At 39.2% G+C, this 25,998-nt stretch overlaps 1 protein-coding gene across 7 annotated transcripts in view; it reads right to left on the bottom strand.

Annotated features, from left to right (window-relative positions):
* Positions 1–25,998, bottom strand: part of ATP8B4 (ATPase phospholipid transporting 8B4 (putative)) — a 342,280-nt gene that overhangs the window by 222,115 nt on the left and 94,167 nt on the right. For 6 of the 7 annotated variants that reach the window (XM_010809391.4, XM_010809390.4, XM_015473206.3 and 3 more), the window contains one exon: positions 21,419–21,477. In XM_010809391.4, the coding sequence (XP_010807693.1) occupies positions 21,419–21,477 (59 nt within the window). Of the gene's footprint in view, positions 1–9,799; positions 10,080–21,418; positions 21,478–25,998 lie in introns of those variants that run through there. The other variant, XM_059890864.1, reaches the window with a different exon arrangement.

The following is a 25,998-nucleotide window of genomic DNA, read 5'->3' as shown; positions in this document are numbered from 1 at the left end:
CAGCAGTTGCAAGCATTGCTCATAAAAGCTATGTTTCATGGAGTTATGTATTCTCCCTAATGGTATGTGTTTCCTGAGAAATGAGTAAGAAACAAGGAATCTTTAGATTCCCTCTTGATCAATGAACTCATTGATCCTCATAGAACATTCTGCAACGGGTGAAGAAAAGAGCCTCCCTAAACTAAAGCACAGTGGACAATGCACACTAATTAAGTCAGCTGGAGCAGTCACTCTCAGTCTTTTCAGTCTAGGGAGAGCATCACAGGGCTTGTCTAGGGAGCATTATTTCCCATCTAGGCCTCAGAAACAGACAGTGGCAGCAAGCTTTCAGGAAGGCCTCAGTCTCACCTCAGAGCAAATCTGCCTGGCAGTGTCATAAACCTTGCTCTGTTTTCCACTCTCAGGCTTTGGTTTAGCGTTCCAGCATCTGAAGGACTATTCTAAAGCTAGTAAGTGGCTTCTGACTAGTAATTTATCTACAAAAAGCTAATATTGGACAATTACCAAGGGAACACATTAAATTTCCCTCTGAGATTAATTTAATCACACTAATTTTTTTTGTCTCCAGGGTGTTTAGACATGTACAATATAGAAGACTTTTAAACCATTCCAGATAAAATGTTAACTTTTCTTTTAAGATATCTGAAAAAGGACTAAAAAGACTCTTAAAATTATACAGAGGGAGAGAGATTCAGTATATGATTTATCCAGAGAGATATGAGGTAAAACAAAAGAAAAGCAGAGAAAAGAAAACAGAAATCAAAGGTTGTATTACAGTGGGACTCTCCCAGGGCATCCCTAAGCACTTGTTTGTCTCCTAGTGCTGGTTTTCCAAAGCTCTTCTGTGCCTCCACCTTGATGGTCTGATATCTGCTGGGAACAGGCCCAAGCTTTGGCTCACTGGCTCATCTCAGTCCAGGGCTTAAGAGGCTTTGGACAACCAGAGTGGGCATTTCTTTGAGGTGACGTGGAGTTGATTGCTGAACTACAAGGGCATCTTTGGATAACTCGGTGCATACAAACTGCTTTGTTTATTAAGACTAAAAATCAGTTCATGTTGTACAGTCTGGGAACGAGGCCAAACTTCAGGCAGGACCTCAGCATTTATGACAATAACAAAGGCACAGTGGAAAAGTCCAGTTAATGAGGAAGGCACCCCTGAAGAATTTCCCAAAGGGCCAAGGGGTTATAATAACACACTACAAATAGTATGATCCTTCCTAAGACTATCTCTTATACTAGGGTTCTGCACAAATAACACCAGCCCTGGGGAACTATGCAATTTTCTCCTGAAACCCTGAGGATCAGATGAGAAATGTGTGTAGCTCTGAGTTCCTATATTCTGGAGGATGCTGGGGCAACAAGGACCTCAGGTCAGATCACAGAGGTGTCCTCCTCCAACATTCCTGGGTTTTCCTGGTCTTTAGCCCATTCTCATTCAGGGGAGGCTGATAAACCTAAATTTAGACAAACCCACACTACCTGGCTTTATGATTTTTGTTTGTTGAGTGGTTTTTCTTTGGGAATAAAGGTGTTGAGAAGACAGAATAGGGGAGAAGTTGGCAAAGATGGAAGGAAACCTGTCTACATGGAATAGGGGAAGAGAGAGGCTTCAATAGCATTTTCTATCATTAAAACATAATTCAGTTCAGTTTAGTCACTCAGTTGTGTCTGACTCTTTGTGACCCCCTGAACCGCAGCACACCAGGCCTCCCTGTTCATCACCAACTCCCTAAGTCTACCGAAACCCATGTCCAAAGTCGGTGATGCCATCCAGCCATCTCATCCTCTGTCATCCCCTTCTCCTCCTGCCCCCAATCCCTCCCAGCATCAGTCTTTTCCAATTAGTCAACTCTTCACATGAGGTGGCCAAAGTATTGAAGTTTCAGCTTTAGCATCGGTCCTTCCAATGAACACCCAGGACTGATCTCCTTTAGGATGGACTGGTTGGATCTCCTTGCAGTCCAAGGGACTCTCAAGAGTCTTCTCCAACACCACAGTTCAAAAGCATCAATTCTTTGGGCCACATTTTGCCCCTGCACTTGCCCTCTGCAATGGCCCAAACTCTGAGGAGTGTGCTTCTCTCTGAATCGGAATAAATCCACTTCTTACCTATCAACTTTGTCTCTCATTGAATTCTTTCTGTGATAAGGCATCAAGAACCTGAGCTTCATTAGGTTTCAAAACCAGGTACCATGGGTTTTGGCTGTGTTTGAGTCCTGGCCACATGGGTTCAAGTCCCAAGCAGGGTTTTGACTGGGTTCCAGTTCCAGCCATGTGGGTTCAATTTCCAATCTGAGGTAAACAGTTTCAGTGGCACCCCTCAGGCTTCTAGGAAACGTTATGGTTCCAGACCTGAAGCAAAGCCCTCAACAGCCTGTGGTTTAGCTCCTTGAAGGCTGATAGGATGAGTTGTGCTCACCTCTGTGTACTTCACCCCTGTGCCAGGAGCAGAGTAATCCCTCAAAAATTGTTGTCCTCAGAAATTTCATTTGTAATAATACTTTTAAAATTGTAATAATAGTTGGGGGTGTGAAATAAATGCATGAATAAATAAATAAGTTTGCGATGATTCAGAGAAATCCTCTACCAGAAAAACGTTCACACTTACCATTTGCCTAGCAATGTTTCAGGCATGGGGTAGTAGGTAAGGGGGATACAGAGGCATTAATTTGCACCAAACATTGTTCTCTAGCCACTGTCCTCCATTACAACTCAAATACCCAGGGAAGACAACATATATTAATTTATAACATGTCAAAATGAAAAGTACATCCTTCCTATGAGAAAGATCTTGGAAACGAGAAAGCACCAGGCAGACATGGGGAGTAAGATCTGGGGAAGGAAACTTGAAAGCAGGAAATGGGGCATAGTCCACACATAACTAGCTTCAGTTGAAAGCACTTCACTTACTATTAGCATACACAGTAACTGAAGGAGGGGTTTATCACAACCTACAGTGCTAATCACATTGTACCCCCTCTACTCTGTGAATCCAAACTGGATTTCGCATGTGTGACTAAGCCCCACCATTTCCCTGAAAATACCACTGAAATATGCCATGCTTCTGTTGCAAAATTACATGAGATACTTTCTACATACGCCTTCTTACTCATTACAGACACACTATTGTAAAGAACAATGACAGGAACTATTGCAAAGGAGAAGGCAAGAACAGCAGGAAAGGGAAGGAGGAAGGCAGACATGCTGTATAAAGAAGAATTACACATGGAAGAGGACAAACCAAACCTCCAACTTCATATGCAGAGATTAAGAAAGAGCCTTTGGAAACATACGGATTACCATATGTAAAATAGATAGTCAATGAGAATTTGTTGTGTGACTCAGGAAACTCAAACAGGGGCCCTGTAACAACCTAGAGAGAGGTGGGAGAGAGGTTCAAGAGGGAGGGGACGTAGGTATATCTATGGCTGATTCATGTTGATGTCTGGCAGACACCAACACAATACCATAAAGCAATTATCCTTCAATTAAAAATAATTTTTTTAAAAAGAAAAAAAAAAAGCCTCCTTGCAAACCTTGTTTCGATGTCAAGAGTTCTTGGAGACATTTTCGCTTCAAATCTAAATCATATTCACCATAAAGCCACAACCATCCAAGTAGTAAGGACTTGGGCAAATACCAAGTGTCCCAAGAGATAATTGAGTACTAGGAAAATTGGAATCCTGAATCTGGAAGGTGAGTCTACATTTTACCAACTAAGTGACCTTGAAAAAAATCTTAAAACCTCCAATTGTCAGTTTTCCCATCTGTAAATTATGTGTAGTAATATTTACCTTGCACAACCAGGAAGATCATATGAGATAATGTGTATGAAAGTACTAGCACTGTGCTTCCTAATTAAATGCATTTTTCTTCCTCATTTGCTTTTGCCAAAACCTTCAGGGCACTTCTAACAGATATAAGAATAGAGGATCTGTCCAGTGTTTCTGAAACTCAAAGTGTGTATATGAATCATTTGAGGCTTTTGTTCAAATGCAGATTCTGACTCAGTAGTCTCATGATGCAGGCCAAGATTCTGAATTTCTAACAAGCTCTAGAGGAGGAGATGATGATGAGTAGAAGACTGCTCTTCAAGAAGCAGAGTACTAAAGAGCCTGTAAGTTTTGATAGGCACAAAACTTTGTAGTATAAGAAAGGGTCCATGTATTTTTTCAAAGAGCTGTGTAAATAATTTAGTGAAATTAATATAAATCCAAAAAAGTCCCATCTGTCAACTATAGATTACGAACCTCGAGTTAATACTTGATTTCACCATGAGACTATGGACCCAAATCAACATTAGAGCTAAAACGCTGAAATGCCTTAAACTAGGGCTTAGACCACAGAAAGAAAATGTCCTTTTGACTCAGCTGCAGATATTTTTTTGGATTTATCCTTCAATCCTTAGAAAAATACATTGGATGAAAATAAAAATGAGAGATACTTCATGCATTTTCAATTAAAGCTCAAGCAAATAAAAAGACCAGGTCAAGCATTAAGTTGGGGGCCAGGGGAGAAAGACTATGGCAGAAATTCCACAGAAATTTGCAGGAAGAGAAAGGGAGAGGAACAGGAGGAACCCTTTTTTAAAAATTATAAAATGCAAGAAAACTAACCCTCTGCATAGAAAATAACATATAGAGACTGACTAGATTCAAAAATTAATCATTATTTGTTAATAAAGCATAAGTTCAGAACTATTCCTAGTGTCAAAACACTTTCAGGTTTAATAAATACATGTAAAATTCACATTTGAATTAAATAAAAAGAAATCCAACTGCCTTTCATAATCAAAACATTCAATTCCAGAATAACCCAGAACATCTGAATGACTACATCATCTTCTCCCAACAGTTTAGGTTTAGATGGGCTTGAAGGGGATTGGTAATTGCCTTTTTGCGTAGCAAATGGTTCCTCAAATTCAGACAAGGATTAGGTTTCCAAATCAAGTTAGCCCATTTTTATACTATATAAACGTAACATGATATTTTATCACTTTCATATTTTTCAAAAGATATTTATTACTAACATCAGTTCAGTTGCTCAGTTTTGTCCGACTCTTACGACCCCAAGAACCACAGCACGCCAGGCCTCCCTGTCCATCACCAACTCCCAGAGTCCACCCAAACCCATGTCCATTGAGTAGGTGATGCCATCCAACCATCTCATCCTCTGTCGTCCCCTTCTCCTCCTGCCCCCAATCTTTCCCAGCATCAGGGTCTTTTCCAATGAGGCAGCTCTTCGCATCAGGTGGCCAAAATATTGGAGTTTCTGCTTCAACATCAGTCCTTCCAATGAACACCCAGGACTGATTTCCTTTAGGATGGACTGGTTGGATCTCCTTGCAGTCCAAGGGACTCTCAAGAGTCTTCTCCAACACCACAGTTAAAAAGCATCAATTCTTTGGTGCTCAGCTTTCTTTATAGTCCAATTCTCACATCCATACATGACTACTGGAAAAACTATAGACTTGACTAGACAGACCTTTATGACAAAGGAATGTCTCTGCTTTTTAATATGCTGTCTATGTTGGTCGTAACTTTCCTTCCAAGGAGTATGCATCTTTTAATTTCATGGTTGCAGTCACCATCTGCAGTGATTTTGGAGCCCCCCAAAATAAAGTGAACCACTGTTTCCACTGTTTCTCCATCTATTTGCCATCAAGTGATGGGACCAGATGCCATGATCTTAGTTTTCTGAATGTTGAGCTTTAAGCCAATTTTTTCACTCTCCTCTTTCACTTTCATCAAGAAGCTCTTTAGTTCTTCACTTTCTGCCATAAGGGTGGTGTCATCTGCATATCTGAGGTTATTGATATTTCTCCCAGCAGTCTTGATTCCATCCTGTGCTTCTTCCAGCCCAGCATTTCTTATGATGTACTCTGCATAAAAGTTAAATAAACACGGTGACAATATACAGCCTTGATGTACTCCTTTTCCTATTTGGAACCAGTCTGTTGTTCCATGTCCAGTTCTAACTGTTGCTTCCTGACCTGTTTCTCAAGAGGCAGGTCAGGTGGTCTGGTATTCCCATCTCTTGAAGAATTTTCCACAGTTTATTGTGATCCACACAGTCAAAGGCTTTGGCATAGTCAATAAACCAGAAATAGATGTTTTTCTGGAACTCTCATGCTTTTTCAATGATCCAATGGATGTTGGCAATTTGATCTCTGGTTCCTCTGCCTTTTCTAAAACCAGTTTGAACATCTGGAAGTTCACGGTTCACATATTGCTGAAACCTGGCTTGGAGAATTACTAACATAAACGTATTTTTAAAAGATTCATCTCTTCTTAGAAAATTATCTTCTTTACCCAGATATAATGAAAATGTTAACTGTGAATCTGTTTGTGTCCTCAGCCCCTCAGTCATGTTCTACTCTTTGCAACCCTATGGACAGTAGCCCGCCGGCTCCTCTGTCCTTGAGGTTCTCCAAGCAAGAATACTAGAGTGGGTTACCATTTCCTCCTCCAAGGGATTTTCCTGACCCCGGGATCAAACCCATGTCTCCTGCATCTCCTGCATTGGCAGGTGGATTCTTTACCACTGAAGAAGTCCCAATTGTAGTCTGCTGCTGCTGCTGCTGCTGCTAAGTCGCTTCAGTCATGTCCGACTCTGTGCGACCCTGTAGACGGCAGCCCACCAGGCTCCCCCGTCCCTGGGATTCTCCAGGCAAGAACACTGGAGTGGGTTGCCATTTCCTTCTCCAATGCATGAAAGTGAAAGTGAAAGTGAAGTCTCTCAGTCGTGTCCGACTCTTCAGGACCCTGTGGACTGCAGCCCACCAGGCTCCTCTGTCCATGGGATTTTCCAGGCAAGAGTGCTGGAGTGGGGTGCCGTTGCCTTCTCCAATTGTAGTCTAATACCATTTAATTTTATACTTAATATTACAATGTGTTATGCTATTATTTTTTTTATATAAGATAATGTTAAAATCTCAAGGTGACCACAAATCCCTGAGGAGCTAAGATCCTATCTTATACTTTTATAAATCTCTAAAGGATTTAATGAAATGATAAAAATTACTAATTACTCAATATAAGTCTGATAAACCCAATTTTCAAAATGCAAAATAATATGTCAAGGGAAAGCAATTCCATTTATCAGAACAAACATGAGCTAGTAATAAGTGTTAGCAATTCACAACACAAACAAGTAATTTCCAGTATATAACTTAGAGAAGTACATTTGCCAAAGAAAGATAGGTTCTAGCATAAGTACAGATTTTTCACATTTTTAGCATAACATCTTTGTGTGGTTCATTAACATTTCCACATTAAAGAGTGAGGGAGAAGAAAAAAAAAATCAAACATTTCTTTACCTTATTTTTCTCACCTAGAAAAGTCTGAACAATGCTTTCTCTGCAAAACATTATGAAGTTCAGTCTATTGTGCTTCTAATCTCAAGAATGTCTTGCTTATAACAATGGTGTTTTTGCAGAATTTGGCATACAAGAGTGTTTAAAATATTGCAGTATAGGACTATGTGGTTTGCAAGAATCATAGAAACATGATTTGGAAAACAATCTTTAAAGTTCAATTATTCATTCCAACCTTCTGCTTCCATATAAGTTATCTAAACCAGCACTATAATAGATTTAATATCTTTAAAGGCTTTCTGCTAATTAAGACAGAGAGCAATAATGTAGCACAATTAAACAAAAATTGGGTTGGCAGCCAGAAGAGCTAATTATAGAAACTGGAAACTAGCTAAGGCAACAAGACATAATGATTATGGCCCAATGGGAACCTGTTGGAAGGCATCTAGTGAAAAGGCACTGGCTCTGTCCTCAACTGTGTTGTGCTCAGTATTTTACTTAAGAACTTACATCAGGGATTCTTGAACTCAGTGGACATGAACTTGAGCAAACTCTGGGAGATAGTGGAAGACAGGGAAGCCTGGCGTGCTGTAGTCTATGGGGTCGCAAAGAATCGGACACAACTTAGCAACTGAATAACAACATCAGTAATTCTTAACCTGCTTGCTCATTAGAAACACATGGGTGGATTTCTTTTTTTAATATCACTGCATAGACTCCATCCCCCAGAGCCTCTGATTTGATTGGCCTATAGGCTTATATATCAGTGAAAATGAAGAAGGCATGCTCATAAGTCCACATGTGACACAGGACAGGAAGGTCTGTCCTACAACAAGCAAGATGCAGAGATAAATGTGGCACAGTCCTGATCACTAATAATGAAAATGAGGTTAATATGAGATTAATAGGCACCAACAATCACCGAAAACTAGTGCCAGCTTTGGTTGCAGTAATAATGCTTCCACTTCAAGCTGGTCAAATACCTTTTAGAATATTGCTTGACTTTGGAGCAACCCACTGTAAGAAATGATAGCAAAGTTGAAGCTCTTTGAAAAGAAAGGGAATTGGAGATGATTCTGGAGACAAGTCTACTTAGTGAGCCAAATATCAGAAAGGTTGTCATGGGAAACAGGAGATGCATTTGCTCTGCTTTGGCCTCAGAAGAAAAGCTAACCCAAAGGATAACAGAGCAAAGAAGATCACTTTGCATCAATCAGTAGACAAACTGTCTAATGGTCAAAGCTATACAAAGACAGAAAAGGCCCTTTTAAGAGAGGGATACAAACAGACTGGATGTGCCGTCAGTGAAAATTCTGTAGAAGTTGATGGAAAAGCTTTAAAGGATAATTCTACACTGAGATTCTGTGATGAACTTCAGCTATCTTCCTTACTGTACCAACCAGGTTTTCTCATCTGAATAAAATAACTCCTCTTCCGTGCATTTTCAGACTACTGGTGCAGAATGATGTCACCAACTGCAACATATATACATTGTACCTGGACAGGCCACAGCTATAATGAGGTGACCTTGAGTCACAGCAAACTTTACAACCAAAGAGTACACATGAAAACCAGAACAACCAGCGCTGCCAGAAATGTCACATCAGGATATTAGCAGGTAGAAATTTACATCACCAATCTAGATATAAGAATCTGCTGTTCTCTGCTCCAAAGAACAGTGTTTCACCATTCAAGCCAGATAATTCTTACAAAGACATACACACATTCTTATAGCTACAACATTCCCTACATGCACATAAATACACAACACACAAATATTTATATATATATGGCTCCTTATCAATTCTTAGTATCATTTTTAAGTGATCTCCAGGTCTAACTTTAATGCCTAAATAGTTTACTTTTGTAAGAAACTGCATATAGAATGTCAGATATAAAACTCACTAGTAATCTAGTACTGGTTTTATAATAGTAGACATGAATTTGAGACTAAACTGTTAACACAAATGATTTGATTAATCTTTCAATTACAAAATATAAAATGTGATAGTTATTAACTTTTAATAATATGAATCACAGAAACAAACTGTTTGGTCCAGTAAAGAAAATTATAAAACCGGGTTAAAAACCACCTTGAGACTGTTGGGTTGGTGGTTTTTCCGTTAGCCCCTCAACTGTTACTGAACTTGCCCAATATTATCCACATGATTGATTTATGGATTACCTTCATAAACCACTGGCCAACAAAGGAAACTGCAGTTGCAGTTCTTGCTTCACACAGGAGGTTACTTTCCTTCCTGCTCCATCTTTTCATTTCTCAGCCTTAGCTTAATCTAGTCCACCAGAGCTAGGCTACAACAGAGCTCCAAAATTCAAACATCAAAATTAGCTTATTTTAACTCTTTTAATTCCAATTACATATTGTTTGAAAACTATTTAAAATTTTATATCATTGCAATGAATGAAGTAAAAGCAAAATAAACAAATGAAGCTAATTACGTGGCTTTACTAGAAACTTACTTCGTAGAGCAGACGGAACAGAACTAACTTATGAGGATGCTGAAATTATCTCACTCAAACCTGGAAGAAGTAAAAAGCAAACTCTTCAAAGTTCTAGAACTTAACTGGATTTTTAAATTTTCTTAATGTACCATTTTAGAACATTTAGAAATAGGAATTCAGAGGCTAAAACAAAAGGTTAAAACAGATCAACCAAATTAAGGAAACAAAACAAAACAAAAAATCAGACAAACGTTTAGCCAAATAACAGTATTTAAATAAATCAGATGTCAAAATGATGACATATTTATACTTTCAAAGTCTTGAATCTATAATGAAAATGAATTTAAGGGATATCCAAAAATTATCTTTTCTCCTACAAGTATTTATAAAACCTCTGTCATGTAGAACACAGAATAATGGACACAGATATTAACAGCACACAAAACAGAAAGCGTTTCAATGTTTGCTAAAAAGTCACTGCTACTATAGTAACTCCCCAATACAAAAAAACGCAACAACCAACAACCAGAAAAGACAGCAAATGCAAGTTACTGGCACTTTCCACAACCAATTCCAACTTGTCACAGTGCCTGGCATCATCCATACTTTTTGGTTGGTACATAAATTGCTTTAATCATCAGGCTTCTTGGTGAGCATCTACAGCATGTTGGCAGTACAACTACGCTGCTCATGAAAAAAAGAAGAGAAAACCAAATTTTCCCAGGATTAAAACAGGACTAGGATGTGTCCCAACATGTAGATATCCCGAGTCTTCCAAAGAAAATGTTTAAAGTTTTACCTTCCCATGGCTTTCTGTACCTAGTCAAAATGTGAGAAAACTGACTCAAAAATCCTTCACTGCATTTCAGTGAGTCTGAAAGCTTAATACTATTTCTCTTTTTATTGCTTATTATTAACTGAGTAAGACCTTCTTTTCTGCATGTTTTTTCCCTTGCCCTCTGACTTCCAAAAAAATTAAACTGCTTTCTTCAGGTCCACCAACTGCTTCCATGTGATGTAAAGATATTCTGCTTCAACTTCTACGTTCATGAGCACCTAACTTCAGATATGGTTACGCACCACCCTGTACCCCACCCCACCCCAGCTTTCATCTCCCCCTTTCCCTGTTTTCCTCAGCACTCCCCTCTCTAACTGAGTGGGAGTTTCTATCCCTACACCTTTCAGCCATCACTCGTTAACAAGTTCTGTTTTTCTTCTAACTTGAAGTGCCTTCTTCCAATGGATATCCTTAATCTACTACTCTAACCCCACCCAAATTACATTCCCTATTAACCTGGGCATTTCCATTTGATTGTCAAACCTATTTAATCCAGAGGGCTACTAAAATCCTCACTTTGTGACTCCTCAGCCCCTTGAGAGCCTATTACCTCATATTCGAATTCTTTTTTTAAACAGTCAGGTCTCACCTACCTGAACTATAATTTCCCATGACCCATCCCCACCACCAATTAGATCAGTTTTGAGGATTTTGCTCCCATTTCTAACAAGTGGTGGTACATATAAACAAACATATAAACAAACAAGTCTCAAGTCATTTCCCATTTCCTCTGTTAACACTTCGTCAAACATCTTCACTCACACTGAGCCTTCATTTCCCTAACACAGGCCACATCACACAATTAGAATTTAGCATTACCTTTTGATTATTACCTATTATCAAATTCATTCTTATGTGCTGGTCTTCTCTACTTGAATAGATTACACACACTCCTTGAAAGTGGAAAGCAGAATCTATACCCCCTTTATAAATAACCCCAGCACTTCCCTGGTGGCTCAGACAGTAAGGAATCCGCCTGCAATGCAGGAGACCCGAGTTCTATCTCTGGGTTGGGAAGATTCCCTGGAGAAGGTAATGGCAACCCACTCCAGTATTCTTGCTTGGGAAATCCCATGGAAAGAGGAGCCTGGCAGGCTACAGTCCAATGGGGTTTCAAAGCAGAATATCTTTAAATCACATGGAAGAAGCTGGTGGACCTGAAGAAAGCAGTTTAATTTTTTTGGAAGAAAGCAGTTTAAATTTTTTGGACATGACTGAGCGACAAACACTTTCACTTTCAGCACTCAACACATTGCCAGTTTTAGCAACAGGGTCTTCTAGCATGCAGTTTGGGGCCCACCTAAAAATACTCTACACATTTCAGTTTCCTCATGTATTTTTACTCCTTTCAGCTTCACCTTTTTCTCGTACATCTCCTCAGAACCTCTTTGGAAAGTAATTAAGTCAATGAACACATGTTGCTAGGTCTAGAGTAGGTACATTGTGAACATACTGAATTTTAAAAATCATTTTTATCTCTATTTTTTAAAAAAGGAGACAATGAAACATTAATTCACCCACACACAGGAATAGAAAGTTTTACTGTTATGTCAGTCTGGTCTCAGAGAAACACAGACATGTCATTACAATGTGGGCCTAAAGAGGTCCAGTGACTGTCCAAGTTCACACATCTAGAATGATGGTGGGCCACAATCTCTAACTCCACTCTTAACCACTTATTCTGAGTTAAAAGACAAGTGACTATGTAAACATACAAGTCCCAGTCAGTGGGTGGGAGGGAAATGGAAGGGGCTCATGCTGAAGGGCATCTTGGTGATGTCATTGTAGCACTGACCGCTGAGCGTCCACCATATTGTCACACTGAAGAAATACTTTTTGGAAAACCCAAATGGTCATTGTTTTACCAATCACAAAACTCATAAGAGCAACAAGAGCTTCCATTTAGTAACCATAATATCAACAAGCCATCTCAAGATTCTAAAAATAAATTACGGTGTTCAAATTGACATTTGGGGAAGGAAGGCCTCCTTTAAAAGCATCTGAAACTACTTGGCTAAACTTTCACCAACTTCAAGCCAGGACACTTCCTTTTAGCTCAGGGAAAAAACTCTTTAGAAACTTCCCATCTACCTTTGTGCAAGAAATATTTTCAGATAAAAGCTATAAAGTGTTCACGTTTACTGGACTTTCTGAGTTGGAGGCAGGATAAGTTTCTCAGCACTCAGACAAGTTCCTCCCCCTTCTCAAATTCTGTCTAAGTTCAAGAGAATTGAACAGGGATATGTCTGTGCTGACGTAAAGAAAAATAACAGGACACAGTGGGAAGCAATGTTTTCCAATATTTCTTTATTTTTTAATAAAGTCAGAAAATAGCTATAATTAATCTAACACTTTTTCTGACATTTTTGACATCAACACATTCTAATACAATTACAGCTGTTTTCACTACTCCTACCGTTCACTCCGAACTCCTCCTAATAGGGATCGTGAGTGGCTGTCTGGCTCGTGCTTATGTTTTCCTAACGTTTTTAACATTAACATATTTTAATACAACTGTTCTCATTACTTCTATTATTCATTCCTATTATTAACCAAGAAAACTTTGAACTCCTTTCTAATGAGAAGAATAAGCCCAGCGCTTGGCTCACTCTTCCTCCACCCGGGTCCTGCTTTGTGTCACGCATCTTGGCAGTCTGAAGCCCACTTGCAGGTTTATGTTTTCCACCTTCCAGTTTTCACAATATCATGTCTCATTTGCCAATTAATTTTACTTAGAATCATTAACCTTGTCTTTTGTTTGTATTCTAAACCCTTTATCTTTTAAAAGCACTTTTGGTCATTTTTTAAGACTGTTCTATGCTCTATAAATTGCTTTGAAGCTTAAGGGTTTGTTGATAAATTAAGGTTTTTCTAGGTATTGAAATATCTTTTTTCAGCCTTCAAAGAGAAAAGTTTGCTTGGCCAGTCTTTGTGTTTGTGGAAATTATACCATTTATCTGTGCTTTGTGTAAATTTTTACCCCAAGTTCTCATCTACAAATGCTAAGGGTAGGATTTAAGGTCCTTCTTAGCCTCACATTTGTAAAATTTTGTATCTCCTTTATCTACCTTTGTCTTCAGAGTATAAAAACTTCACCAGCAGGTATGTAATAAGAGAAGGAGAGGGAATTCAGAGGATTTGTTTGATGGGTTTTCTGTTGTTACTGTTTTTCAAGATTGGTCAAATGAGCAGCAAGGTATCATGGAAATAAACAGGCTTTCAATTTGACCAATCTAAATTAGGATTCTACCTATGAGCTGTATGACTTCAGACAAATTACTAAATGGGACGCCACTTCATCTCTTGGGTTTTTTTTTTTTTTTTAAAGTCAGATAAAACATTTTTATTTTTTTTTAAAAGGAATCCAAATTGGAAAAGAAGAAGTAAAACTCTCACTATTTGCAGATGACATGATCCTCTACATAGAAAACCCTAAAGATTCCACCAGAAAATTACTAGAAATAATCAATGACTATAGTAAAGTTGCAGGATATAAAATCAACACACAGAAATCCCTTGCATTCCTATACACTAATAATGAGAAAACAGAAAGAGAAATTAAGGAAACAATTCCATTCACCATTGCAACGGAAAGAATAAAATACTTAGGAATATATCTACCTAAAGAAACTAAAGACCTATATATAGAAAACTATAAAACACTGGTGAAAGAAATCAAAGAGGACACTAATAGATGGAGAAATATACCATGTTCATGGATTGGAAGAATCAATATAGTGAAAATGAGTATACTACCCAAAGCAATTTATAGATTCAACGTAATCCCTATCAAGCTACCAACAATATTCTTCACAGAGCTAGAACAAATAATTTCACAATTTGTATGGAAATACAAAAAACCTCGAATAGCCAAAGCAATCTTGAGAAAGAAGAATGGAACTGGAGGAATCAACCTACCTGACTTCAGGCTCTAATACAAAGCCACAGTTATCAAGACAGTATGGTACTGGCACAAAGACAGAAATATAGATCAATGGAATAAAATAGAAAGCCCAGAGATAAATCCACGCACATATGGACACCTTATCTTTGACAAGGAGGCAAGAATATACAATGGATTAAAGACAATCTCTTTAACAAGTGGTGCTGGGAAATCTGGTCAACCACTTGTAAAAGAATGAAACTAGAACACTTTCTAATACCATACACAAAAATAAACTCAAAATGGATTAAAGATCTAAACGTAAGACCAGAAACTATAAAACTCCTAGAGGAGAACATAGGCAAAACACTCTCTGACATACATCACAGCAGGATCCTCTATGACCCACCTCCCAGAATATTGGAAATAAAAGCAAAAATAAACAAATGGGACCTAATTAAACTTAAAAGCTTCTGCACATCAAAGGAAACTATTAGCAAGGTAAAAAGACAGCCTTCAGAATGGGAGAAAATAATAGCAAATGAAGCAACTGACAAATAACTAATCTCAAAAATATACAAGCAACTCCTACAGCTCAACTCCAGAAAAATAAACGACCCAATCAAAAAATGGGCCAAAGAACTAAACAGACATTTCTCCAAAGAAGACATACAGATGGCTAACAAACACATGAAAAGATGCTCAACATCACTCATTATCAGAGAAATGCAAATCAAAACCACTATGAGGTACCATTTCACGCCAGTCAGAATGGCTGCAATCCAAAAGTCTACAAGCAATACATGCTGGAGAGGGTGTGGAGAAAAGGGAACCCTCTTACACTGTTGGTGGGAATGCAAACTAGTACAGCCACTATGGAGAACAGTGTGGAGATTCCTTAAAAAACTGGAAATAGAACTGCCTTATGATCCAGCAATCCCACTGTTGGGCATACACACTGAGGAAACCAGAAGGGAAAGAGACACGTGTACCCCAATGTTCATCGCAGCACTGTTTATAATAGCCAGGACATAGAAGCAACCTAGATGTCCATCAGCAGATGAATGGATAAGAAAGCCATGGTACATATACACAATGGAGTATTACTCAGCCATTAAAAGGAATACATTTGAATCAGTTCTAATGAGGTGGATGAAACTGGAGCCTATTATACAGAGTGAAGTAAGCCAGAAGGAAAAACATAAATACAGTATACTAATGCATATATATGGAATTTAGAAAGATGGTAACAATAACCCAGTGTACGAGACAGCAAAAGAGACACTGATGTATAGAACAGTCTTATGGACTCTGTGGGAGACGGAGAGGGTGGGAAGATTTGAGAGAATGACATTGAAACATGTAAAATATCATGTAAGAAACGAGTTGCCAGTCCAGGTTCGATACACGATACTGGATGCTTAGGGCTGGTGCACTGGGACGACCCAGAGGGATGGTATAGGGAGGGAGGAGGGAGGAGGGTTCAGGATGGGGAACACATGTATACCTGTGGCGGATTCATTTTGATATTTGGCAAAACTAATACAATTATGTAAAGTTTAAAAATAAAATAAAATTTTAAAAAATTAATTAATTAAATTAAAATTATTTTAATTAAATAAATTAAATTATAAATTTAAATTATAAAAATTATTAAAAATAAATAAAATTAAAATTTAAAAATTTTTTAAATTAATTTTTAATTTTATTTTATTTTTAAACTTTACATAATTGTATTAGTTTTGCCAAATATCAAAATGAATCTGCCACAGGTATACATGTGTTCCCCATCCTGAACCCTCCTCCTTCCTCCCTCCCCATACCATCCCTCTGGGTCGTCCCAGTGCACTAGCCCCAAGCATCCAGTATCGTGGGGTTTGTGGAAGATTAGCTATATGTGCAAAGCACCTGGTTCACAACTACACTCACAGTTTTAAGAATATGAGCCATTATCCAGCTCTGTGACCTTGAGTAAATCACCTGAGACCTCTGTGCATCAATGTCTTCTTAAATAAAAGTGAGATAAGTAAAGTGCTCCCTTCATAGAGTTGTGAGATGAAATCAGTTTACTATAATAGAATGCTTAGAACCATGTAAGCACTTACATATGTGTAACCTATTATCATTATTAATACTAACTTTGTTACTGTCATCACAGTTAACCATACATCTGTCAATATCCATACTAAGAATATCAGGATTATTTCCTGAACTTATCAAATGCATTGCCCCGAGTATTAAGTACTAGCACTTTCATATGGCTTAGTTGGCAGGCTGGAGTGGTGTGTACTCTACAATCATAGTCATTCACACTGTTAGTCTTCTTGCTTTAGGTGCATCTGCATCTCCATATTGCATTCCCTGCATAACTTATCAGCAGCTTCTACACCTTTAGTATCACAGACTTGCTAACTTTTTGACATGATATCTGCTGCAAAAAGTAACTTCAGCCAATTTCTCAGTGTCTTCCTAAGCCATTTTCACTGATATCTTACTTTACCCAGTACTTTATAGGAAATCTAAAATTGACTGTGCATACTTGCCCACAAACATGTTAAAGAAAAAATTCATAAAAAAGGTTTAGCCTAGGATGTGGTACATAGTACACATCCAACATATACTACCTAGTCTTACCGTTATCAAACATTTATATAAATTATTTCATTTAACCCTATGGTAGATAATCCTCTAAGGAAAATGCCCCATTTCAAAGGTAAAATTAATGATGTGCAGAAAAATAAATATATTGAAATCACAAGTTAGTAAATGAGAAAGAGAGCAAAGGATTCAAGCTGTGGTTTATCTTATCCTGAAACATTCTCTCTACTACATTTGAGGAAGCTTCGCCATTTTTTCTTTCATATTTTTTATAATTTTCAGTTTATCCCCATCCCCCTTTCAGCCTTTAGGGAAGGATATTACTTCATCAATTATTAAGAGCATTCTCGCCGAGATCTGTTCAGTTCAGTTGCTCAGTCATGTCTGACTCCTTGCGACCCTAAGAATCACAGCATGCCAGCCCTCCCTGCCCATCACCAACTGCCAGAGTCCACCCAAACGCATGTCCATTGAGTCGGTGATGCCATCCTACCATCTCATCCTCTGTCGTCTCCTTCTCTTCCTGCCCCCAATCCTTCCCAGCATCAGAGTCTTTTCCAATGAGTCAGCTCTTCACATCAGGTGGCCAAAGTTTTGGAGTTTCAGTTTCAACATCAGTCTCTCCAGTGAACACCCAGGACTGATTTCCTTTAGGATGGACTGGTTGGATCTCCTTGCAATCCAAGGGACTCTCAAGAGTCTTTTCCAACACCACAGTTCAAAAGCATCAATTCTTAGGTGCTCAGCTTTCTTCATAGTCCAACTCTCACATCCATACATGACCACTGGGAAAACCATAGCCTTGACCAGACGGACCTTTGTTGGCAAAGTAATGTCTCTGCTTTTTAATATGCTGTCTACGTTGGTCATAACTTTCCTTCCAAGCAGCAAGCATCTTTTAATTTCGTGGCTGAAATCACTATCTGCAGTGATTTTGGAGCCCCCCAAAATAAAGTCTGACACTGTTTCCCCATCTATTTCCCATGAAGTGATGGGATCAGATGCCATGATCTTCGTTTTCTGAATGTTGAGCTTTAAGCCAACTTTTTCACTCTCCTCTTTCACTTTCATCAAGAGGCTCTTTAGTTCTTCTTCACTTTCTGCCATAAGGGTGGTGTCATCTGCATATCTGAGGTTATTGATATTTCTCCCGGCAATCTTGATTCCAGCTTGTGCTTCTTCCAGCCCAGGGTTTCTCATGATGTACTCTGCATATAAGTTAAATAAGCACGGTGACAATATACAGCCTTGACATACTCCTTTTCCTAGTTGGAACCAATCTGTTGTTCCATGTCCAGTTCTAACTGTTGCTTCCTGACCTGCATACAGGTTTCTCAAGAGGCAGGTCAGGTGGTCTGGTAGTCCCATCTCTTGAAGAATTTTTCCATAGTTTATCGTGATCCACACAGTCAAAGGCTTTGGCATAGTCAATAAAGCAGAAATAGATGTTTTTCTGGAACTCTCTTGCTTTTTCGATGATCCAGTGGATGTTGGCAATTTGATCTCTGGTTCCTCTGCCTTTTCTAAAACCAGCTTGAACATCTGGAAGTTCATGGTTCACGTATTGCTGAAGCCTGGCTTGGAGAATTTTAAGCATTACTTTACTAGTGCCTGAGATCTGCACATTTTTTAAAAAACCCTTTTCCATTTGAGGTAATATCCTTTAAAGCTACGCGAGACTGAGCGAAAGGCCCATGGCTTCTGCCTTACCTAAAAGGATAGCCCACGTATGAAGTGCTTAAAAATCCTTAAAATCAGATAGATATAGATTCAAATACTATCTCTATAAAGAATAGCTCATGGGGTCACTTTTTGTTATTCTGCTTTAATCCATACAATAAGTTTATGAAATCACTACACTTATTATCTGTAATTTTTATCTGAATAGACTGAGGCTGAGAAAAGTCCTACAACTCATGTGTGGCCAGACATCCTATTGGGAGTTCCCAAATCAACACACCATCAGCCAGGTCTGGTAGGGACCCTTGTTCACTGTAGGAGGGCCTGGCTTATCCCCTTTGAGCCATGGGAAGGGTCATTAGACCCAGGACACTCATGCCCCTCTCTGCTCTGCAGCTTCCTTCTCTCAACTCTTGGTGTCATTCTTGGTTTTCCTAGACCTTAATGGGCTTTGTTTTTTCCTTAGTATGTTTAAACTCAGAGATGAAGCTGCCTTATTCCATCTGCTGCAGCTGCAGAATATTGTTCTACTGCCTTGTCACTGTTAAGAAGACCAATAGAAAACACACACATCTGTGTGCTTCTGTTCAATATCATGCAAGCTCAAGAAAATAAAAACCTCTGTTATGATTGGCATATTATTATTAATAGTAAAAGAAGATGAAGCAAGCATGGCAAATGGTTACTACCTATTTAATCTGTGTAGTGGGCATACAGGTGATATATTATTTCCTGTACTTTTCTCTAAGTTTTAAATATTATATAAATTAAGTAAAAATAACTATAAAGGACAGTATCATCTTACAAGTAACATAAAAAATATGGCTTTCCTTATACAGTCACTACTCACAGAATGAAAATACTTCTTACATATTGGAAAAATAAGGATATAGCCAAATATGTAAATGCATGATTACCCAGTAGTAGATTACTGAACTTTTCCCCCGAGATCTTAAAATATAGATTTCTACTCCTCTTATTTAGGATTTGGTGGTCAAGGCTTTCAAGGGTCATCCTTAAGAGTTAAGGAACTGGCTATAAAATGGATAGAAAGGCATGGGGCCAAGTCTAGTGATCACCAGCCAGGCTAAATGACCAGATGGCAGGAGGCTGCACAGAGTGGAAATAATCACCATGAAGAAAGTCATCCTCCCACTCCCACTCCAGGCTAGAAAGCACATTCATTAGCCTTCTGAGAGAGATTCCTTCTCTCATGGGGAGGCTTACTTTAACCAAGTTTATAAAATAAATGAATAAAATCAGAGTTGCCATGTATTATTCTAATGAGAAATCTGTCATAGAGGCAGTGTGCTGTAGAGAATCTCCCTGTAGAGAATCACAAGTTAGGTAATTAGCACAGCATGAGAAGAGGAGTGGTTAGCTATCTCTGTTGGTATTGAGCTAGAGCCGTTCAATGCTTTCATCTACACATATGGAAATGACCTCCCAAAAGGAACCAAATACTAAAAATAATCCATTGGCCAAAATTCTCTCTCCTCTAGCTAGTTCCTGGATGGACACTGCTAAAGTTTGTCCCAAGAAACTCACATTGCTACATCTTAATAGTCATCAAACCCCTCTGTGAATTCAGACTCTGGTTAATGTGCTAGTAACTCAATCATACCAGGTCTTATAGGCTGCATGTCAACCGCAGCATCAATTCTACCAATTATCTTTCTTAGAACTTATCTTAAAAGCCCATGTAGCAACTTAAGTTGAGTCAAGGAAAGAGGAGATTTTAATGAGAGTCGGACACGACTGAAGCAACTTAGCAGCAGCACCATGACATAATTCACAGTGTTCACCAGTGTATCCCAAGTTTCTAGAATAGTGCCAGTCACTTAGTAGATGTTCAATAAATACTTATGTAAATGAAAAAAAAAAAAAACTTGCTTAAAAAAAAAAAGGTACTTCAGGGACTTCCCTGGTGGTCCAATAGCTAAGAATCCACCTGGCAATGCAGGGGACACAGGTTGGATCCCCAGTCAGGGAATTAAGATCCCACATGCCTTGGGGCAACGACTGAGCCTGAGCACCACAACTAGAGAGTCTGTGCACCTCAACAAAAGATCCTGCACGACGCAACAAAGAGCCTGTGTGCCCAATAAATACTTTTTTTAAAGTAGTTCAATACAAGCTTAAAGCTCACACATTTTAAATAATAATTCTCACTGCTCACTTGATAAATACAATCATTCAGGTTGGGGAACTTTCTCCTACATACACTTTTCCACATTCAGCCTGAGTTGCTTAGAGAAAATCCCCAAATGTTATTCATCCCCCATCAGCCACTTTCACCACTTCTATCACAAAGTACTACCATAGAAGCCTGTTTTCATAGTATCCTTACATTATTCAAGTGCCCAATGGGCACCAGAATAAACTAAGCATCATTCTTAAGAAGATACTTCATCTTATTCCCATACCAATATGAATACCAATCATTCTTAATGTGTAAAAAAATAAGTGTATAAACATTACTAAAATCTAAATTTATTTTTAAAAATCTGAAACATATGGCACCTTGCTATTAAAATGGGCCAACAAAGTTTTTAGTGAAGTCAAAGTTCTAGAAGGTATGAATCCTACTATCTTAAGACCTACCCCAGGTTGTGTGCGGGATATGTGTTTTACTCACTTTGTACAGGAACTTCTCATTATATTCACGGTCATTGGCTTTTACTATCCGTTCCACTTCTAAAGAGAAAGAGAAATCAGGTAAGAAATTAAATTTTCAACCAAAAGAAACATACGACTCATTAAACTAACATCACATAGGTTACTTTGATTGTCATCAAGGTTGCAAGAATTCTTTCTTTTGAAATTTGAAGGGCATTGGTTTTTTTCCAGCCTAAATGTTGGAACACGTATCGGAAAAGTCCCCAAATGGAAAGCTGAAGTGTTTTTCATTGTCTTTCTAACGCCAGCCATAAAGCAAAACAGTATGTGTCGCCAATTTCTATATCCCTTTCACTCCATAAAGACCCTTTCTGTTAACTTCAGGTAGTTTCTAAAAAGTTTCTAAAAAAAGCTATGTCAAATGCCACACTGGAAAGGAAATTTTGTTTTGCTATAGAATTGTAAGACGTAATATAGCCAAGCAAAACCATACTGAAGTGGCCAGTGAGGTCACTGACCTAATGGTTATGGAGCCAATGGTAAAATGTCTAAACAATCCATGCATAGTGAGAGGAACTTGACATCTTCAGGACACTGAGACCGGCCCTTAGCTGGAAATGGCCAAAAAAGTCAAATCTCTTCGGAAAGCAAATGCAGAATTCCAGCTCAAGGTAGCAACTTATGAAGATCTTGAAGTCATCTCCTCCCCATAGACACACCACATCAACAGCTATACCTGGAACAAGTTCCTCTGAAAAACACCTAAAAACTAGCTGGGTGATGCCCTTCACATCAGGCAAACAAGAGGGAAACCAATCAAAGCAGGTAGGAAAGTCTGAGACACAATCTCATCCCCACACAAAGGAGAAGGGAACTCAAAACCCAGAGCTTCAACCTGAGAAGCGAAGGGTTCATACCCCAACTTTCCAGATGAGTACCTGAGAGACAGCCTCCAAAGCATCTGCTTCAAAGACCAACAGGGCAGGACTACGGCAAACTGAAGCACAGCTCTTTAAAGTGCCTACAGGCAGACTCACCCACCCCAGGGCCCAGCACAGAAGCAGCCTTTTGAGAAGCACCAGAAAAAGACTCACATTCTAATTTTAAAACATTGGTCTTAGGGGCACGGACCTCTGGCATACTCCCCAGAGATGGCAGTTGGTGGATACAATCTCCCTGCTCTACCTCTGCCTTGCTAATGCAGATGGGTGCCATCTTATATTTCTTCCTTTATTCTTTTTCTTTTTCTCCTTGTCTTCTTGTTTTCCTATTTCTATTTCCCCTTTTTATCTTCCAATAGGTGCTATCTTCGTACTCCGCCTCTACCACACTCCAGAGTTCTAGGATCCCCTGGAGGGGAAGTCCAAACACACTTGGTGCCCCAGTTTCTACATATGATGACCCAGTTTTTTACAGCTGCCACCCAGGGAATACTCCTTGGCCACTTGGCTCTGAAAGCCACAGCCTTGTGTTCCTGGATCCTATGGAACTGTAAAAATCAAAGATTCTGTTCTTGGCAGACTACCATCCTCAGGGCACTGCACAGACAGCTGACTAAAACACATTCCCAGTCTTTCTGAGAAAGAGAACTACATAAAACCTTGGGCCTGTGGGGCAGGCTTCTGGTCTGGCACTCAGGGGACTATACACATGCTCCCAGGGAATAGAGGCCGAGGGACACAATCTTTGCATTCTCTCTCTACCTCACTCCAGCTCACCAAGATCTTCAGAAAGGAGCTTATCCCTTCTCTGGGGCCCAATTTTTCTGTCTACTGCCAGCGGACAGCTCTATATCACCTGAAAGTAAGTACAAATAACAAACTAATAGGACCACAAACCCAAAGATTATCATATTGCAGAAATTAAAATTTGTAAAGGGCAAAACTGTGGGAAATTCTTAAAGAGATGGAAATACCAGACCCACCTTACCTGCCTCCTGAGAAATCTGTATGCAGGTCAGGAAGCAACAGTTAGAACTGGACATGGAACAACAGGCTGGTTCCAAATGGGAAAAGGAGTATGTCAAGGCTGTATATTGTCACCCTGCTTATTTAACTTATATGCAGAGTACATCATGAGAAATGCTGGGCTGGATAAAGCACAAGCTGGAACCAAGATTGCTGGGAGAAATATCAATAACCTCAGAAATGCAGACACCACCCTTATGGCAGAAACTGAAGAAGAACTAAAGAGCCTCTTGATGAAAGTGAAAGAGGAGAGTGAAAAAGTTGGCTTAAAACTTAACATTCAAAAAACTAAGATCATGGCATCTGGTCCCATCACTTCATGGGAAATAGATGGGGAAACAATGGAAACCATGAGAGACTTCATTTTGGGGGGCTCCAAAATCACTGCAGATGGTGACTGCAGCCATGAAATTAAAAGACGCTTGCTCCTTGGAAGAAAAGTTATGACCAACCTAGACAGCCTACTAGAAAGCAAAGACATTACTTTTCCAACAAAGGTCCATCTAGTCAAAGCTATGGTTTTTCCAGTAGTCATTAACGGATGTAAGAGTTGAACTATAAAGAAAGCTGAGTGCTAAAGAATTGATGCTTTTAAACTGTGGTGTTGAAGAAGACTCTCGAGGGTCTCTTGGACTGCAAGGAGATCCAACCAGTCCATCCTAAAGGAAATCAGTCCTGAATATTAATTGGAAAGACTGATGCTGAAGCTGAAACTCCAATATTTGGCCACCAGATGCGAAGAGCTGACTCATTGGAAAAGACCCTGATGCTGGGAAAGATTGAAGGCAGGAGGAGATGAGGATGACAGAGGATGAGATGGTTGGATGGCATCACTGACTCAATGGACATGAGTTTGAGTAAACTCCAGGAGTTGGTGATGGACAGGGAGGCATGGCATGCTGCAGTCCATGGGGTTGCAAAGAGTCGGACATGACTGAGTGACTGAACTAAACTGAACTGAAAGGGCAAAACAAGACAGTGCCCCAGAAACACCAGCAGAGCATGTTTCTGTAGTAAGAGTAGCAAATTCCTACTCCATGTTTACTGAACTCAGTTGACAAAAGAGTAATAATGGTGGAGCAATGAAAGTGATGGAAGAAAGATGAGTCAAGTAACAAACAGATGTCAGTGTTGGACTCTCCTAGTAACTGACCTGACCATCTCAACCTGGGATTCCCTTATCCCACAGCTCTCCACCTAGATAAGTGACAGATCGTAAAAAGTATAGGGATGTGATAAGAGTTTGATAAGAAGGTGATAAGAAGTAACTTGGAGGCACATATTAGGGATGAGGAAAGGAACAGCAAGAGAGAAACAAAGAGGAGGAGATAAGAAGGAGATAAAGATAAGGGAGATGAACAGGGAAAGAAGGAAGGTAGGAACATGTCTTACCACCTGTACCATGGTACAGGCATGGTACAGTACAGGTACTGCCAGGCATCATGATTTATAAGAACTGATTCCTATTTCCCAAAAGTCTAAGAGGAATCTAAATGTCTCTACATCCCCTGTGTTGGCTCAGCTTTCAGGTATGAAGTTCACCTCTGAGGACTGCTCCTGACAAACAGTACCCTGTCTTTGGTTATGACTGGACTCCTAGCATTTGTAGAGTATTTATCTGTTTGATAGCCACCTACATGACTTCCTTCTTTACCACTGAAAAAAGTCAGTTCCCTGTATAACTCTGAAATTGAGAACCCACCAGGAAGCAACCTCTCAAACAACCGCCCTCTGAAAGAACGATTTCAAACTCTGACTGTAAAAGCATAATCCTCTCTTTCTTGCTGATTCTCCAACAAAGAGCAAAAATATCAAAGCCCGAAATGAGGTTTTGCAGGCTAAAGAGACTTAAAAACTTAAAAAGCTAGATGGTGTTTTTATTCCCCACATCGACCCAGGCATAGTAAAACTGCTGACAGGAAAACAACTGATGTTATTGGCCCACTGGCATCCTGTATGTAATTTCCAGATTAGCTGTAAGTTAAAAATCAGATGTGCTACTGTGCTCAGTGTTATATGGCAGCCTGGATAGGAGGGGGATTTGGGGGAGAATGGATACATGTATATGTATGGCTGTCCACTTGAAACTTTCTCAACACTGTTAATTAGCTATACATCAATATAAAATAAAACATTAAAAAATCAAATGTGCTCATATTAACTGGCTTTAGTTTAGCTCATATACATTCAGTTGATGATCATTTTTAAATTACACATTTATATGAAGCACATCCAAGCACAGAATTCTATAGTTCTGTGTCTAGTTTTGCTTACTCTAAATATCCTATCCAGTGTCTCCATGAAACTACACTCCCTAAGGACTGAAAACAGCCATTTTCCAAAGTGGCCCAAGGAGTAATTTCTGTGCTGGGAAATTTTGGATCTTCTCCCTAGTGTTCACACTGCTCTTGCCCCTGAAGACTTTGTTAGAGCCAGGAGGTCCTCTCCTCTATTTATATCTGTGTGCTCGCTTGGTAGCTCAGTCATGGCCAACTCTTTGTGACCTCCCTGGACTGTAGCCTGCCAGGCTCCTCTGTCCATGGAGTTTTCCAGGCAAAAATATTGGAGTGGGTTGCCATTTCCTTCTCCAGGGGGTCTTCCCAACCCAAGGATCAAACCTGCATCTCTAGAG

This window comes from Bos taurus, chromosome 10 (genome assembly GCF_002263795.3).
Source record: "Bos taurus isolate L1 Dominette 01449 registration number 42190680 breed Hereford chromosome 10, ARS-UCD2.0, whole genome shotgun sequence".
Lineage (NCBI taxonomy): Eukaryota > Metazoa > Chordata > Mammalia > Artiodactyla > Bovidae > Bos > Bos taurus.
Note: the sequence above shows the minus strand (reverse complement) of the source record. Positions and strands in the feature narration are given on the sequence as shown.